The 18,651-nt window shown below is 39.0% G+C and overlaps 1 protein-coding gene across 2 annotated transcripts in view; it reads right to left on the bottom strand.

Moving 5' to 3' along the window:
- Window positions 1-422: 422 nt before the first annotated feature.
- EPHA4 (EPH receptor A4) overlaps window positions 423-18,651 on the bottom strand; it is a 140,541-nt gene continuing 122,312 nt past the window's right edge. Inside the window, exons 12-18 of one of the 2 annotated variants that reach the window (XM_061187838.1) lie at window positions 16,954-17,015; window positions 16,290-16,499; window positions 14,232-14,381; window positions 10,566-10,759; window positions 7,122-7,277; window positions 5,857-6,782; window positions 423-961 (exon numbers count right to left, since the gene is read on the bottom strand). In XM_061187838.1, the coding sequence (XP_061043821.1) occupies window positions 6,668-6,782; window positions 7,122-7,277; window positions 10,566-10,759; window positions 14,232-14,381; window positions 16,290-16,499; window positions 16,954-17,015 (887 nt within the window). In that variant the 3' untranslated portion in view covers window positions 423-961; window positions 5,857-6,667. Of the gene's footprint in view, window positions 962-5,856; window positions 6,783-7,092; window positions 7,278-10,565; window positions 10,760-14,231; window positions 14,382-16,289; window positions 16,500-16,953; window positions 17,016-18,651 lie in introns of those variants that run through there. The other variant, XM_061187847.1, reaches the window with a different exon arrangement.

The raw sequence follows: 18,651 nt of genomic DNA on the forward strand, positions 1-18,651 counted from the left end.
CCACCCAGGAACTGGTGATTCAGATGAGGAGTTCAATCAGAATTCGTGATTTTGATGATGGGTTGTCACCTGAATGGACTTATATTCTAAAATCACTCCACCGCTAAGGTGAAAATGCCTCTGTCCAAAGCTGTAGGATGACTTACTAAGGTTAGCGTGGCTGCTACAAAATACACTTATAGATACGGGACATTTAACACTTCCGGGTTGTCCTTCTAAGGGGATGGGGCACGGTTTCCAGGCCCGCTATCTCACGTGGCTCTTCATCTCAGAACTGGTGGCAAACCAGACCTCTCCACGTGTAGCATTCCGCAACATTCACAGGCAGTTCTAAGCATGAGGTTATATACTCACACACACGTACACACGCGTACACACACACACACCTATGTACACACGTCAAAAGAGATAGTCAGCTCATATTTAGTCTAGGAAAAAAATATATTTATATCACTGCGATGGCACACCCTGGGTAAAACGTTACTTCAGCAATGCATATCGTAGGCAGCTCACAGGAACTGGCTTTGTTTTGTGTGGTGGCACCGGACCTGGTGTCCATGGTAAAACCTGTAGCCTTCAGTCACTTGCTGCCACACCAATGCAGCAGGGACATACAGAAATGAGATATGGAAATACATATAAATAAAACCAAAGGAGTTGGGAAACAGGGGCTCTGCAGAGCTGGTGCTGCCAGACAGGACATTCCTCAGTGCAATTGGAGAACAGATGCTGAAGCTTGAATGTTTGCCATTTCTTTCACCGGGAAAGGGGATTTGAAAGTCAGAAATGTATTCTTTTCAGGAATGAGTGTTGTTTCATCAGCGTCTTTGCTCCAGAACTGGCATAGTAGAAGCAGAAGAAACACGTTTAGGAGGAACTGAGGAGGGTGTGTTCTGTTTGCTTCTGTGGGCTTTGTAATCAAAAGGAAGGGCTGTGAGGCCAAGATAGCAGAATGTACTCCCTGTAGAGAAAAGAACAAGACTTCAGACAAAACATCAACCTATCTCGCCAACCAGTTGTCAAGCCGTATAAGTACAGAGAAGGCAGGATGGCTCAGTAAGGAGTCCAGGGAGAAGATCATAAATTCTTACTTTCCTCCTCTGAAAAAATGATAACTATAATAATAAAAATGTTTATTAACAGCTTCATTATTATAACTCAGAGTAAGATGCTATTCGTATCCCTATTATATGGATGAGGATATGGAAACGTAGAGAGGTTAAAAAACCTGCTTGTGTTCGTACGTTCTGAAGTAGCAGAGCTGGGATTAGAATCCATACAGTCTGAGTGTACAGCCAAGCTTTACCCACTATGGAAACAGTCTTTCTTTGAAATAAAAATTCTGAACTGTTACGGTTCATTTGTGCAAGAAGGGCTTAGAGCTGCTGAAAGGATGCAAATTGTACTACTCTAAAAAGTCAGTTGTTCCAAAGAGGGAAACTGTGTATTTTAGGGACACATCTGGAAACATCCCAATCCACCAATATTCAACAATATGATTGAAAAAATGCCAGCTACGAAATAAAAAGCATTGGATGTTTTTCGTAAAGAGAAAGTAACTTCTAACGAATGGGAGTATCTAATTAGTAAAGGATCCATGCAATCTGCATATAACAGGTAGAGAGAGGGAACCCGGGGCCATGGGCACAGTGAGGGAGGTCTTGGGGACTGAAGTCCACCAAGAGACAGTCGCAGACACCCCATCAGCGTAGATTCCAACAAGGCTGGCACAATGCAATGGAACCATTGTCCTCTCATGCATCAAATAATCAACTCAAGCCAAAAGAAGCAACTCCTCTTCTTTCCTTTTGATAACTTTCCATCAAGATTGCTCTTGGACTATATCTTCCACCACAGTGGCCGTGTTTAGCAGTTGTTGGCCTCAAGTGTAGAGCAAAAATTAAGACCAAAGTGCATCTTATTACAGATAATTTTCCTTATTTTATCAAACCAATTTATCTGCTTGCTTTGTATTTGTGCGTTGTTTATTGTGTGAGGGAGATAAATCAAATTCAGTTTCTTGGAGGTAAATGACTATTACTTAAACTTGTAGAAAATACTTTAGTCTACTTGGAGAAAGTAATAAAATTTTTGTATAAAATATTCAGATAGACATTACTTCTTAAGCAATTTAAAATTATAAATGTGGGTAAGGACATAACTACCAAGGTCTTCAGGTAGTCACTTGTCAACATCATTCATTTTTGACAATTATGAAAAAAAATTAAAGAAAAAGGATCAGATCTATTTTTCCAACTCTTTCGTCTCTGGAAATCAGTAACTCTATTGAACATAGTTTTTTAAACCTGAACATGCAGGGATTCCATCAGACAAGACATGTATTTACATGAAGGACAAAATGAACACAAATTTGACCTTAAAGACTCTGAAGCAGAATAACCAACTCCATATGGATATGCACACTTTTTGAAGGTGATTTTCTTTTGCTACTTAGAGGAGAAAGAGTCATCTCAAAAACACGTTTGTCCCATTTTTGTCTGCCAACTCCCTTCTTCACTAAATGCCTGGATATAAATATATTTGTAATATTCAGATACTCAGTGCGTATATGAAGTGTGGGAATGTGGAGGCTTATATCTAGTTGATGTCAGAATAAAAGGGAGAAAAATAAACCTTTTCTTCCTTGAATTCAAGCAACCTCTTTATCGTGAGGAATTGCTTGAACAGAGACCAGACAAAGCATGTGGTCTGTGTGGGATCAGGAGTGAAAGATGTGACTTTCATGGTGACTAAATAAACAAAAAGCTTTGTTCCTTTGAGTCAGTCATGAAGACATCAAAGTGTCTTTATCATCCAGTTCTTTTCATTGCAATGGGGTCTTACTTGTACATTTCACTCTTCCCAATTATAAAATAACAATTTCATACATTTCAAGGCTAAATAATACAGGAGTGATTTGATAGGTCTACCACCTTCTGTATAGATATACATTTACCCTCAAACCCTCATAAATCCATTGAAAGTGAAGAAGCTTCATCTGGATGGCTCCCTACCACTGAACTTCATTTCACCCCGCTCTGGCCTGTTGCAATAAAACGTTTGGGTTCACAAGTGAAAGATGGGTGAATAACACTTGGGAAACCTTGGAGGAAGAGGACGCCTTTCTTCTGTGAAGTTCAGTGTGTTCTACATAGGAGTAGTTCATATACACAACAACACCATGTGTTAGGAAAGGTGTTATTGTTAAAGTGTCATTATCGCTAATTTACAGGTGGAGGAACTGAGTTATAAAGAAACACAGAGTGAACTTCCCACTGTCAACATCTCGGCTGGTTTTGGAATCCAAGCTGTCTGGATGCCAGAGTCTGGCTCCACACCCTGGGAAACAATACAAATTCCTATTGTCCTCACATCTCTCTTTCAACGTGCACGACTTCCTGGAAGCAGTGGAGTTCCACTTTTACTGCTACTGGGTATTATTTTAGACACATAGGAAGCCTTTTTTTGGTCTTTCCATTGGCCTGGCCTCTAACTCAGACAATGTGTAAAACTTAAGATTCAGAAGACAGGACTTCCCTGGTGGCGCAGTGGTTAAGAATCTGCCTGCCAATGCAGGGGACACGGGTTTGAGCCCTGGTCCGGGAAGATTCCACATGCCGCGGAGCAATGCCTACTGAGCCTGTGCTCTAGAGCCGGTGCTCCACAGCCGGTGCCGCAACTAGAGAAAAGCCCGCAACAAAAAAACCCAATGCAGCCAAAAATAATAAGTAAATAAATAAATTAAAAAAAAAAAAAGATTCAGAAGGCAACCTTTGAATGAATTTCATATTCCACCTTTTCCTCAGTTCTCAACTGAATATTTCATTTGCAGAGATACCTGCTAAGATGTAACAAATCCACTCCAACACAGTACATAACATTAACATGTTAGGACATCTTAGAATTGACACACTCTCTTTTTAAAAACGTCCTGCTTTGACTATGTTCAATGTTTAGAAAAATACCTCAAGTCTTAAGCTATTGATTGTAAGAAAGCAAAACTTTTAATTATTCAATGTGTGCAAGGTAACATTCTCTTTTTACTCACAAGATAACACTATAATGCTACCTTATTTGAACTGGACTATGGGAATTGAAAACAGAATATCCCACGGCTTTACAGAAGGAAAAAAAATAATTTTTTTTAAAAGCAAGTGAACCTCCCCAACATTTGTCAACTTTTAACATGAATACCCAGAACTCCCTGACTTCAGCAAAAGCGGTGATAAAACAGAAATTCTTGGAGTAGTTTAAAAAACAAATTTCACATTCCTTCTGAACAGAAAAGTTTTCACAACTAATGTTGCAAAAAGGTTTTTACTAAACTGTCATGATTTGACAGCATCAAATTTAACATTCCTTGCTCTATAAGGATAAAACCAAGGGGGGAGAAAGGTCATTAAAATCAGCCAAGCTCTTCTTTAAAAGTGATAAAAATGGAAGAGTTAAAAAAGTTAAAATTTGTCCAGTCAAAAAAGTTAGGCTATTTGCTTCTAGGAATGAACAGAGTCATTTAAATTCACATGTTTTAAGAACAAAATCCGGGATTAAAATAGAAGTACCTAAGGCTAATGGGCTTGATGGATGAAAAGCCTATTTTTTTAGTAGGTCACTTTCTGATAATGAGTCAGTCAAGGTGACTTCCAAGTCTCACCATTGACATCTAGGTAAATCCTCCTTGGCTGACCCACTTCGGTACAGGGGCTACTGGAGCAGGACACGAACACTCCTGGGCATGTATCCGGAAAAACCACACTTTGAAAAGATACATGCACCCAACGTTCATAGCAGCACTATTTACAATAGCCAAGACATGGAAGCAACCTAAATGTCCATCGATAGAGAAACAGACGAAGAAGATGTGGTGTGTATATATATATATATATATATATATATATATATACACACACAGTGGAATATTACTCAGCCATAAAGAGAATAAAATAATGCCATTTGCAGCAATATGGATGGACCTAGAGATTATCATACTAAGTGAAGTAAGTCAGAGAAAGACAAATACCATATGATATCGCTTATATGTGGAATCAAAAAAATGATACAAATGAACTTATTTATAAAACAGAAACAGACTCACAGACTTCAAAAACAAACTTATGGTTACCAAAGGGGAAAGGGGTGGGGGAGGGATAAATTAGGAGGCTGGGATTAACATATATACACTACTGTATATAAAACAGATAACCAACAAGGACCTACTGTATAGCACAAGGAACTCTACTCAGTACTCTGTAATAACCTCTGTGGGAAAAGAATCTGAAAAACAGTGGATATATGTATATGTATAACTGAATCACTTTGCTGTACACCTGAAACTAACACAACATTGTAAATCAACTATACTCCAATATAAAATAAAAATTAAATTAAAAAAAAAAAAGAAGGAAAAAAAAAAGAAAATGAAACTCATGGAAAGACCCTCCAGCACTCCTTAACTGAAGCAAATTCTCCAAAGAATGGGGCGTGTGCATGACCCAACAAGGTTAGAGGCTACTACCCAGTACCCAAAAGATGCTCAGTAAGCATCCGTGGCAGGAATGAAGGGCACCAAAGGACAAGAGGATCCTCATAGTGTGAAAGAAAGCACAGCCAGTGGAAGTCTAGATGCCATCCTGACCTCATATAGTTCCTATTTCACTTCTTCCTGGAAGAACAGCAGAGAAGCCATACTGCTTTGGGTCTCCTCTCCCAATGTCAAGAGGACTGAAATCTTAAAAAAAAACCTAAACGACCTGATAGCCATGAAAGATATTTACTGCTCAGTGTTTCAAATAAGATAAAGTTTCCAAAAAACAGCTTTCATTGGAGGAAGACTCATTGCTGGTTCTTTTGCCTTACCTTGTAGATTTGGGTTTGCTTCTTTAAAGGAGGAAAGTATGAAACTTCCCTACACAAGATTGTCACAATCCACTATCCATAAGGTAGTTACGAAAAGTTTGTAGAGTCCCCAGATAAGACTTATATGGCACAGCCTCGGGCGCAAAGAAACGGACCACGTTTGTCCAGGTAGGGGGTATGGTGCTTGGGTTTTATTATTATTATTATTATTATTATTATTTTAAAATCCACTTTCTTTTTCTCTCCAGCCCCGCGTGTCCGCATAATCCACCAGGTGGCCCGAGCACCAAGCGGCAGCACTGATGAGTCACGTGACGTTCACCTAGGTTTTATCCCCAGTACGAACCAAGCCTTAAAAGTTGTAACTGAGTCCTTCAAAAGTGGGCATGGTCTTCATTCCAGTGAAAGAAGGATGGATGGACTGTAATTTATGCCACAAATAAAACGCTACGGTTGTAATTCCAAATGGAGAGAAGATCAAGGATGTCTCGGAGAAGCTCAGTGTCTGGCAGCAAATACGGCATTGAAACCAGAGGCGGTGTTCTATTTATATAGGTACATGTATTTTATAAATTGGTGATGGATGGATGGACTTCTGAGAAACAATTTGTTCCAGGTCTAATTCAAATGACGGTTGTCATTTCTGTAAGCCCCACAGTTTCAGCAATCTGTACACCAAGCAACGCTGCAGATATTTTTTTTTCTTTAATTTCAGAGGGCGAAGACGAAGTAAAAAAAGTGCAGTTCTTCAATTAAAGTGCATGGATGAGGTAAACTAATTTCAAGAGTTTTGAGTTTATTCAATACTGGCTCAGACTGGAACCATTCTGCCGTGTATCTGCTGCATTTGGGTTCTCATTGCCTGGACGCTGCTCAAGATCTTATTCTGGTGTGTGATAGCTGTGATGCCAATTCTGGCCAGGTCACTGTAAGTAGGCGGAGAAAAAAGTGGGAGAGGAAAATGTGATGAGGGCTGAGAATCTCTTTTCTGGGCTTCATGCAGACATGCATTTGAATCAGCCACAATTAATACAGCGCAACAAGGCAGGTGCATTAAAATGTTTAATTAAGCAATTGAATGCAACAATGTAGGTGCTTTATAGAGGCTGTGCAAAATGACACTCAATCAATCAAAATGAAAGGCATTCCAGTTTTCTTTTCTTTTAAAAAAAAATGAGTAGGATGATTATGCAGCTCAAAGCAAAAGAAGCAAAATACTATGAAATCTAGATTTACCCTTTTGTGTTACATCGCTGAGTACTTACTCCTGGTTCATGTGCACTACAGCCTCTAGTGTGGTATAACCAGCAGCAGTGAAGTTATCCTTATACCGGTCCATTTTAATGGCCTGGAGCCAATCGCCCACCGATACCACGGCGGAGAATTCAGGGGAGCTTGGATCCAACAAGGCAGTGTTAGGTCTGGAAATGGAACGAGAAAGTGTAGACAGACAAGAATTATTAGAGAGACAGCCTGACTCAGAAGTCAAATGGTCTAAGACAGGCGAGGGGAACCGAAGCACCAAGAACGGGCTTTAGAGGGAATCACCAACGTCAAATGTCATCATGTGATTTTTCGCCCCAAATTTCATAAAGCTGCAAAAGCATGTCTCAATCACCCTATTTGTTCTTAACTTCATTTCCCACATTTGTTTTATGCGGACCTCTTAATGCAATAAGGATTAGAGCAGGTCTTTTAACATCCTAGCCTGGGGTAAAGATTGGGGGAGCCCTTGTGGTTGAAACCAGCTCAGTCTTTGAAGGAAGGGTCCAGTCCCTGCCAGCACTGAATATCACAGACTTTAGTTTAGCAACTATGGAAACCCTAGTGAAGGATGAGTAAGGAAAACTGTGAGCTTGTAACCTGCCAGACTTGATGGAAGCAGAGAAAACAGCGAGAGTTCAAGTCCGGCATGCTTCCAGCCAGGTTTGCAGGCAGGCTCAGTGCATTCAAACAAACTTGGGACAGCAGGGAGTTAATCCTCTCTTTAATCAACGCAGCCTGACCAGCACGTGTGCCAAGACTGGCAGGAAGAATGGCCACTTTGATCACTGTTTGGATTGTGGAATGTGCTTCTCGTTTTCCCTTGCTGGGGCTCCTAAAAGAATCATTTCAACAAATTCCAAGCACTTCTTATTAACTTATTTATTAGTTGATGCATTTCTCAGGCCAGGTGTTTTACATTAGGTCACTGTCAAAAGGGACTAGAGTTCAAGGCAAGTATTCTGTCATCCCTCACGATATTGAGACACAATAAATAATCTATTTATGGAAAGTATTTATTAAGAGAATTATAGTTATCTTCATCTCCAACTACTTAATAATCATAAGGTAGACATTAACAGGGTATTTTATACCACCTTTATTATAATTACCTGTATAGCAACCTTGCTACTTGTTAAGTTCTATTTTCTTGAACTCCCTTTCCTAGAAATTATAGAATGTGGTTGATCTTAACATTTTGACCTGATTTTCACCCTGAGACTACGTTGCTTGAATACGAACATTTAAATCAGAATTATATCATCACTACTGACTTTTCAACCAAAAAAATCCTTTTCTTGTAAAAACAAAATTAAGTCCCTCTAATGGCTTAACTTTCTACATAGTAGAATTAATCCAATCCATTTTTCATTTTAATTGTTACCTAAATTATCTTGATTTGCATTACTTCTTTTTTTATATTGATATGTTAACAAAGACTTGCTTTATCAATCAGTTTTGTGTCCAAATAATAGCTTGTCTTTGTGACCTTTCTTTTTTGTCCATTATTTCAATTAATCCAATTTTCTGAGTAAAATTCTGCAGATTTTTATGGTAAGAATCATCAAGATTTCATTCTTTTCCCAATTTTGAGCCAATAACAAACACTACCGCATAGAATTTTAGACATTAGTGTTGAATGTTTACCAGGAATATTAATGAACAAAAACCAAAAGTTTGCATTTACTTCTAACTTTAAGCCAAAGCATTAAAAGGGCAATATGGAGGCTCTAGGTACCTGACAAGGTCAAAATGACCTTAGAATGAAAATATCCTTACTCAGTATGAATGAACTCTAAGGTCACTCTCAAGCTTGTTCTGGAAGTCTTTGTGCTCTTTGTGGAACACTGTGACATTTGCCTAATTTTGTGCTGAATCACATACCATGTTATACTACCTTCCATTATCAGCAAGCAGTAAGAAGCATCAAAGCTCTTGAGTACCATCAATGAGAAAAATCCAGAAGTGAGAAAAGTGTGTCCAACAACCCAATTTGTTCTGTACTTTGGTGCAAAGCACACATTATACAATGTTAGCAACTAAACAGTTTATACCAGCAGGAGAAGCCCCAAGTACCAAAGAACCTTCAGACAAAATAACGTGGCATCCGGAGCTGGAGATAAAAAGCTGGAGGAGTTTTACCTTGGAATAAAAGAAACTAGCTACACCTGGAAAAGAGGTCTTAGTGCCATCTATTTTCACCCTCTTGGAGAAGAGAAGCTCCAAAAATAGACCAGAAATGATGGGGGATTTTATCTTAGGTCACATAGCTACCAGTGGCAGAAGGAAGATGTGAATTCAGCCCAGTGTTATTTCAGGAGAGCATGGTCATTAACTCTTTGTATGGTGGCTAGTGGTAAAGGATCTGACAGCCTAAGAGAACACAGGGTATCTCTGCTGTTCACTCCCAATTCTTTTTCCTCACATATTGTAATGGTAAGCGTATTTCTTCTCCTCCAATCTGTAGGCTAAGTTTTCAAGAGACAGACCGGAGGAGAGCATCCTAGTGCTGGCCAAGACTGGAAGGGCTTGGATACTATGGGGAAAATGTCTTCCTACTTTTAACTCAGGGTCTTGATGAAAGAGAAGACTTTGAGAAGCACAGATCTGGAGATGAGTAGATGCCTCTCCTCCTGCGGGCCTGAATCACCTAATCTTATTATGCCTGTCTTCTTAAACCATTTAACTCCTAACAATGGTCAATGGGACTGGTATCTAGGTATCCTGGATCTTATGCCAGTAAAGCCCAATTTCCAGGTAGAAAAGTTCCTACTGAATTAATTATAAGACCTGCAGTATCTTTATCTTCTTTCTGGACTGAAATGCTTCTTTTTGCTCTTTTCAATGAAGTGACTACCTATTTTACAGGTGATTCAATCATTTTAGTTTTTAAAACTCTTCTCAAATATTCATCTGCATGCTTTGTAACTTGATCAGTTTTTATCTTGGTCCTGTTTCCTTCTCCTCTTGAAAGACTCAGAAAAGAGCAACTTTAAGAACCGAAACCCAGGAATCTCTTGCTACAATTCACACTTTATTAAGTCGACTTAAAGATGTCTTCGAATTCTTATTTTTTGCTAACTCCATGTTCCTTCCCCTTTCAAAATATAGCATCTAGTAACCTGACCATCTTCCAAAAGTACATTTCATCCATCTTCCTAAGTTTTCAGGTCCGGCCTCACAAAATAAGCACTTGAGCTATTCCTTTGTTGTTGTTGTTGTTTTAAATTTGTTTTTCTGACTTCTGTTTGAGGCCTGACAAGTACTAGGGTCTTCAAAATGGTGAAAAGAACTACCATAAATACTCAAGGAGGAAGAAGCCACCCAGGTTGCAGACGGCTGTGAAGTGGCCTCTGACTAGAAGGCGGGAATTAAAGTGAGTCACCACTTGCCTGCCATCGCTGATGTATTCTTTCATATATCAGTATTAAGTAAGCACGGCTGACCTGGAGCTCTCGGTCCCCGTCCTCTTCAAGCTGTTGGGATTGCGGATGAGTTTGTCCAACATGTTGACAATCTGCCCAAATTTAGGCCTGTCGCTTCTCTCCTTCTGCCAACAGTCTAGCATCAGCTGGTGGAGTGCAATGGGGCAGTCCATTGGAGGGGGCAGCCGATAGCCTTCCTCGATGGCCTTAATCACCTATCAAAAAAACAAAACAAAACAAAAAACCCAGAACGGTATGTTAAGCTGCCAGGCAAGCGGTTGTTAGAGGTTCACCCTCCTGCTCAGCAAGTCTCCTGTCCATTAAGCTGCCAGCAAGCTTGAGCATGGGAACGGCTCCAATTCTTTCACAGAAGCCAGAGCCGGACCTGAGTATTGCTGGCAACAGGGCAGGGAAGCCAGCTGCTGCTACGAGGGGTTCTCAAGTGGCAGACAATGCCCATCTGAAACTCCAGAGTGAAGAAGCATCAATGTTCCAAAGTGGTTAGAACCTAATGAGATCAACCACGTGATGTTGGCCTGGCCCCCAGAGACCACAGGGCGATGACCCTCTCATTCTTCTATCAGCTAAACACTCTTAGCAAAAGAGACTCTAGCTTAGTGTTAAAGGCATTCCTTAGGAAGCATTAATAGTTGCCTATGAAACAGAAGTCCCTCTGCATCACTTTAACCCTCTGTACTCTTGCTCAGACAGCTGGTGGGTCAATACCAGAGCCCAACTTCCAGACCTTCCAATCCAGAAGGCACTACCTCTCTTAGAAACAGCACATTCCTCAACCCCTCCAGATGCGCAGCCATTTTTAGTTTTGGAAGACCAAAATACACCAATTTACCAATTCTGTATCTCTTTCTCGGTCTCAGTTGGCTGTCAACTGATCCTGTGAAAGGTGCTCATAACTAGATTTAAAGTTTTAAAAATAATTAATAAAAACCTTCCTTGGGGCATTTATATTTTAAAGAGGACCCTTACACATCTAAGGAAAGAAGTTATAATGGTAGGTGATAATTGCCTCCTGCCCAGAGTGGTCCTCCTGCCTAATAAGACATAAATCATTCCACGGGCTTTCTTCTAATTCTAATTTTTCTAATCTATCTTCACAGGTATTACAGCATTTTCTTATTGGCTTTTCTCTAAACCCCCCTTCTTCAGGGTGTGAATTCCAATAACACAATATGATATGACTCATGCCAAATTTAAAAAGGGGGAATTACTTCTTAATTTCTTGGCTACTCATAACCTGGGTTTACGGGTATCCTATGAGATTCTGGAGGTGATTTTCTTTGGGGATTTTTAAAAAGTTTTAATTGTTTTAAATCAGTCCTTTTTTTCCCCCTACTAAAATGATAGCTCCTAGTGAAACCACCACTGGCTGCAGCCATCTCAGTGACCATGACAGAGTCTCCCTGCGGCGGGTCTATTACTGCTCAATGATTGGCCTTCAAGAGAAAATAATCAATTCAGTTAGGTCCAGTTTATATGTACCAGTATAACTGTGGTTCTTTTAACTAGGATACTGTTTCAGTTTAACAATCATCTTGTGATTTATTAAGCCCTCTGAACCCTTTTCTCCCATGTATTTTTTGCCAACCTCCTACTATATTAGTATAAATTTACTTCTCCTTCTAAGGTAGACTTCGATATGCTATCTAACTGAACGTGATTCTATTTATTTCTGGTAATGACATTAGGTCAGTTTGATCCTCTGACTTTCTTTTATCTTTCCAGGTGTATGATGTTGACTCTAGACTTGATGAAAACATTTTACATTGAATTGATGAGAATGCAAGCAACATTGGGCTGATGCCAGGTTAACACAATTTGTTACAAACCCTCAGACTGCTTAGTATTCTTTCATTAGCTCCCTATCCACTGCCAGCTTGGAAGATGGCTTGTGGGTTAACAAAGCATATTTTCTCAGTTTACTGCTGAATGTTTTGGGGGCGAAGGCAGAGGATTAAAACAAACAAAAAAGTTGATAAATTTGACATATTCTTAACAGTTACTTTGACTCCATTCACCATATGCCAAATGAATTCTACCCATGAAAGTAATTCTCCAGTTACATTTCCTATAGATTCCTGTTCTACACAGACTCCAACGCAGAGACAAATACACGTGAATGATAGATCAATATTATTTGTGGGAGAGAATTGGCTTCAGATGCTTTTTCATGGATAAAGGCAGACAACTGAAAGTTTAAACCAACAAAATTATTTTAATACAATATAGAAGCTGTCAAAGCTATAGGTCTGAAAATATTTAGGGCGGGATCTTTAGATATTCTGCTCTTATGAGCATTTGGCCGCCACCCTCAACTGAAATAAAGAAAAGCTTAACTATCCGATAATTAAATAAGTAAATACAGGCACTACTCCTTCTTCTAGGTTGTTGGTCTTTGTTCCTCTGAATGTCTCTAACTCAAAACCAAATGTTACTATACAAGAAAGGTACTTGATGGTATCTGCATAATCACATCAAACAATAGATTACACACTGTTCACTCCCATAGTCTGTCTCCAGCCTGTAATTATCTATCAGTTATGCTAGCTGCTGTCTTTCTTGCTATTTGCTATGAACCTTCCTTTATAATTTATAGATACTACAGTGTCAACACTACCGTTCCTCTTATTCTGGTTAGAGAATTCTTTTTGCCCCACTGGACACAGAATGCATTAGCTTCTGTATTGCTCTAAACATTCTTCTACTGATAAGGTAACATCCTATTTCTTGAGTGCACCTGGTTTTTCACTTAATTGTCAAGGTTTTGCAACATCCTGTTGTTTCAGGACAAGGCAGATGGTCAGGTAACATTTCACATCAGAGAAAATTTAAAAACAAAAACTTTTTTTAAAATACAATTTTTATTGATAAATTGAATACCACACATTCATAAACACACTCTATGATAATATTTTACCTCTCATATAAAAAAATTGGGAAAGTTCAAGAAATGGCCATTTTATTTTGTTCTGATTTCCAACCCTTCTAGAACTAACTAACACCTTCCCAGAATTAGCTAATAAGTGTTCTAGGAAGATACCCCCGGTCTAGGTTTGTTTTTTTCCTTTCTCACTGGAGATGTTTGTAATTAAATTCTATTACTCTGGAATCTTATTAGTGTCATTATTGAATGCTTTTCTAAAATTGGAGGCATTGTGGATACTCCCTTACAAAGTAGTCCAGATGGTACATTTAAAGGGATGTGTATAATTTACAACGGGTCATTTAGTGAAGCTTTATTTTAGAGTCCTCAAGGGGCAAGCTCTAATTACAACTTTGCCAGCTTTAAAATATTCACTAATTTTCTTCCAATAAACCTTTCATGTCAATTTCATCTCATGTGAAATTTCTGTTTTTCAGATATCCTTGCAGTTTCTTAAAATTCAAGGTTTAATTTTATTTCAGTATGGGTTTGAAAGTTAGCAAAGTAAAAGTACTGTTCCATATCACTAATCGATCAAGCTATGCACCTATCTATCTATCTATGTCCCATATTATACCATTAAGGCTTTGTAATTTTGGTCCTCGAAATCCAGGACTGTAAGTTTTAGCTAGATTACTAGACACATCTGTATCAAGAATTTTAAGTTTAATGTATCATTTCAAGCTCAACACTTACTCCATCATACATTAATGCAAAGACATATATTTCAGAACATAAGGACTCACATCTTGATTGGACATGTCCCAATAGGGTCTCTCTCCATACGACATCACTTCCCACATGACGATCCCGTAGCTCCATACATCACTTGCTGATGTGAATTTACGATAGGCAATTGCTTCTGGCGCAGTCCACCGGATAGGAATCTTGCCACCCTGGGAACATCCAAGCTCTAGGTTATCCCCCAAGTACACTGATGTGCCATTTTAGTTTCTGAATGTTGTTACTGTTTGCTAAGCAGGGCAACAGCATTCCTGAGATAGCTTTCCAAACAATAACAGGATATTTGTTAGAATATTCTAACTAAAATCTTCCAGGTTGAGACAGTTCTCATATGTTTCCTTTAGTCACAGGGAAGTAAGCAACTAATATGTTTAATTATTTTTTAAAAAGCCTGCCTATTATCTGAGCTCTACTTAAGGCAATACTGTAGAAGAAAGGACATTTTAGGTTTTACAAAATACACGTTATCCGTGGTATATATCAACGGATGTGCAGCTGACAGTAATTTTGACTTCTTGTTAGATTCTCTCACCCAGCAGCACAAAGGCAATACTTAATACTGCTTTGGAAATCATGACCTAAGAAAGTTAAATATGAACATTTCTATCCATCCCACTGTCATCCAACTCTTACAGAGCATGAGAAACATGACCAACGTAGCTAGAAGATAATACGCTAAACAGGCTCTTAGAGGAAGTCAAATAATGTCAGATGCTAGAGCCATTATTAATTTTAATGGCAGGAGGGCCAGATTTTGATTATTATTTACTTTTCTAAAAAAAACCCTGCAAAAATGGTAAAGCAATTGAATATTACCCAAGAAAAGTTTAAAGGTCTCAAATGTCTGTTTGATTATGCTTATGTGCAAGGTATTTTAATGGAGTTTCAAATTTCTTAGGGTTCCATCTGGGGAAATTAATTCAACTTCAGTTCAGACCCTTAAGCTGTTCAAGAGGACATCATTTAAAAGTTTGCTTTATTAGAGCTACTAAACAGGGCAGTAAATTGTACTGCAAATTGCATTGATTCACTGCAGTTTACTCTGAAAATACACTGTATTACATTTATGCTTGTTCCATACAGCAAGACACTTGCGCTGCCGCCTTCTGCTTTCCTTAAATATTTTGGCTATATAAATGTATCATTCTAGAAGCTTCCTTTTACTTTCCTTTCTCCAACTACTGGGGAAAAATAAAAAGTCTTTAGCATGGACAAAGATGTATTCTTTCCTGAATGAATGGACTTTGAATTCAGAAGAGGGTATGTGTAAGAATCAAAACTACAGCCAAAGAAACTGAACACTACCAGAAAACACACACACACATACACACACACACCCCCAACAAACTATACCAGAAAACCCCAATGCTTACCATTGCACATGCAAAATGGTGAGCATTAAAAGAAGAAAGTGGCTGGCCTGCTTCATGTTGATTTTAACAGTGTCAGCCCTAATGGCCAATAACTTTTATGATTCTGCTATGTGTTTATAGCACATAATAATGTGTTTATTCCATTAGTATCTTATATTCAGATTGTCCGGCTAAGATAGCATAGCCATTAACTGTATACTGATAACTCTTAACTCTTTGCCTTAATCCTGGCTTATCTACCAGTAGTAGAATGCAGGCCATTAGATACTGGGAAACCTTGCGTAGTGTAAATGTTTTATAAATCCTGTATATACATTCTCAGATTCGGTAGGCAGCCGACTAGAAATATTGTTCTGTCCTGTTTAAAATAAGATTTTTTTTAAATAATAAAAAGGAACCAAGTAGAAAATCTAAAACAAACAAGAAGAAAGGAAGGAAGAAAGGTAGATTAAGTGTGAAAAAATACAATAATAAGTGACGCTCTAACTTGTGGCTTTGTAAAGTGGTCACACATCTAGAGGCTGTTTCAAAATCCCTCTTTGGAAACATGGTTTAAAAATGGATGCATGGCTATGAAGAGGCTCTGAAGGATGAGGAAACTTGTAAAAATCACAAAGGGTTTAAACGTCAAAGTGAGAGGAACAGTTTCATCAGAGTCAAAGCCCAGAGGTCACAAATCTTTCTTACCCTGGTGGTATAAGCTGCTTCTGGATCATCCTCTAGCACTCGGGACATGCCAAAATCTGACACTTTGCAGACCAAGTTGCTATTGACCAGAATGTTCCGTGCAGCCAGATCTCGATGCACGTAGCTCATATCAGATAAATACTTCATCCCGGACCCAATGCCACGAAGCATGCCCACCAGCTGAATGACCGTAAATCTGCCATCATTCTTCTGCAGAGGAAAGAAATAAGGTACAATCTCATTAGCATTAGGCCAAATTAATTTTCACCAAGCATTTATTACTTGGATCTTTTTTGATAACTGTATCCGGTGTGCAGTGAAACTCAATATGATTTCTGGGCCTTTTTGACCAAAGTCACTAATTCATGAGTAGAGTATATCCTAGGAGCTGGGTTTGCTTCCTGTAATAGATGGAAATTATCCAACTGTAATGAATCTATGGCTCAAACAGCCCCACGATACAAGAATAAATCAAATACTACCCTCCTTGTACGTGGATTATTGAAGAGCCTTTAAAAATCACATCATTCTCTATTTCTCCTCTTCTTCCTTCACCTCATTAGAAAAAAGTCCATGAATACAACCAAACAGAACAAATACTCGAAGTCTGTTAGAGTTTTCTAAATACCAACATTCTTGGGTTTAATATAAAGTAGTCACATACCCTGAGGAATGCATCCAAGGAGCCATTCTCCATGTACTCTGTTATGATCATTACTGGTTTACCTAGAGTTTCCAGAAAGAAAAACACAAAACCCTTGATGAGCACTGCAGTTAACGAGATAAAAATGGGCTGTGCGCAATTTTCCTGCCAGGACACCTGTCTTGTGCGATCTAATTTAATTAAAACAAGCCAAGCTTATGCCTCAGCTGTGGGGAGCTAGGAATGAAATATTAAAAGGACGAGTAGGTTTAAATTCCATCTGGAAGGTTAACCCTTTGGGTGGCTTGTGGACAAGGTCTTTAATAAAGTGGCCTCTGGTATCCAGGGAGCATGTGGATGGGTATTTGCTCTCTCAAGCAAATGGAGAAGATGATAAATGGCCCATTTAAAGGAGAAAAAAATCTTTAAGATAATTAATTAATTTTGTCCCCAGAAGAGCCACTTGTGCAATGCTAAAGGAATCAATGAACAGAGAAACTTTTTTTTTTGTTACCTATTTAGAGGAACCCAAGCTTCTGGGAGCTATGTTGGATACTTCATTACCCAGACTCATCTTAAAGCTCAAGCATGTACCATCTTAGCTTTTCCCCCTGCCTCACTCAGGTCAGGGGCTGTATCCTTTCTTTTCCCTTTTCCTATCTATAAATAAACTCAGTCTATTTGCTTCCTTAAGCTGCCAACCTCGGCAGCAGCAACAACAAAATCACAGAAAAGGGTCAATAAGTGATTTCATCCTAGGCAGCAATTTTAATTCAGGACTAGAGCCTTTGTGTGCCCTTCTCCCTTTTCTAAGCAAAGAAATCAGAATGATTTCAAGGTTTGAGAGAAGTGGGAAACACTTTCATTTCACTTTGGTTTTCTTTCTGAGGACCTTAGGAAATAAGGATCATTCTTTAGTTTCTTAATCCCTGGCAGTGGACTCAAGGTCTGAAATTCCTTCTTTCTAAAGGGTATTTGTGGGAGTGGGGTGTAAATCTTCGATACTTTACTAAGGCAAGGGGTAAAGCCAAGAGAACAGAAAAGAGTTCCTGTGAGGAAAATAAAATGTTAGTTTGAAAAATCAAAATTATTCATTGCCTGTCCTTGTGGACTGTCTGGACGTAGACATCCAGTCAGGGAAAATGGGCTGGGCTGTGTCACTGCCGGAAAGCCCCCAGAATTATTCTAAACGAGTACATTTCCCACCCAGAGCCCCTATCAGATTAGACTCTGTACTGGTGTGGGGAAAGGGGAAATGTCTTCATTTCAGAAGCAAAATTTTAGAAGAGCAGATGTTTTTAATTTCAGTGACGTCCCATTTATCAATTTGTTCTTCAATTGGACATTTGGTACCGTGCCTAAGAAATCTTTCCGAGGCAAAAATGTTGGATTAGAAAACACCACCGCGAACATTTAATTTTCAAGCGATGAATGAAAGCAGGCAGAAAAAGCAGGAATCTCGGTGTAGACCAAAGGGTGAGTAAAACCACTTCTAATCTCTTTCCCCTTGGCTGGAGAGAGTGGTCCCCGTACACCTTTCCATCCTCCATCAGTATTATTAGGAAGCCTTTAGTCCTCAGACTCATTTACCCTCTGCATCTGTGACCACATAGAACAAATGCATCTAAATGAGTTTTAATTAACCTGCCTCAATCAAACGATACTTTGTCAACTCATGAGAAGGGGTGACTCCCCTGATGGTGCATTAACACCTACTTC

The sequence above is a fragment of the Eubalaena glacialis genome, chromosome 1 (assembly GCF_028564815.1).
Source record: "Eubalaena glacialis isolate mEubGla1 chromosome 1, mEubGla1.1.hap2.+ XY, whole genome shotgun sequence".
Lineage (NCBI taxonomy): Eukaryota > Metazoa > Chordata > Mammalia > Artiodactyla > Balaenidae > Eubalaena > Eubalaena glacialis.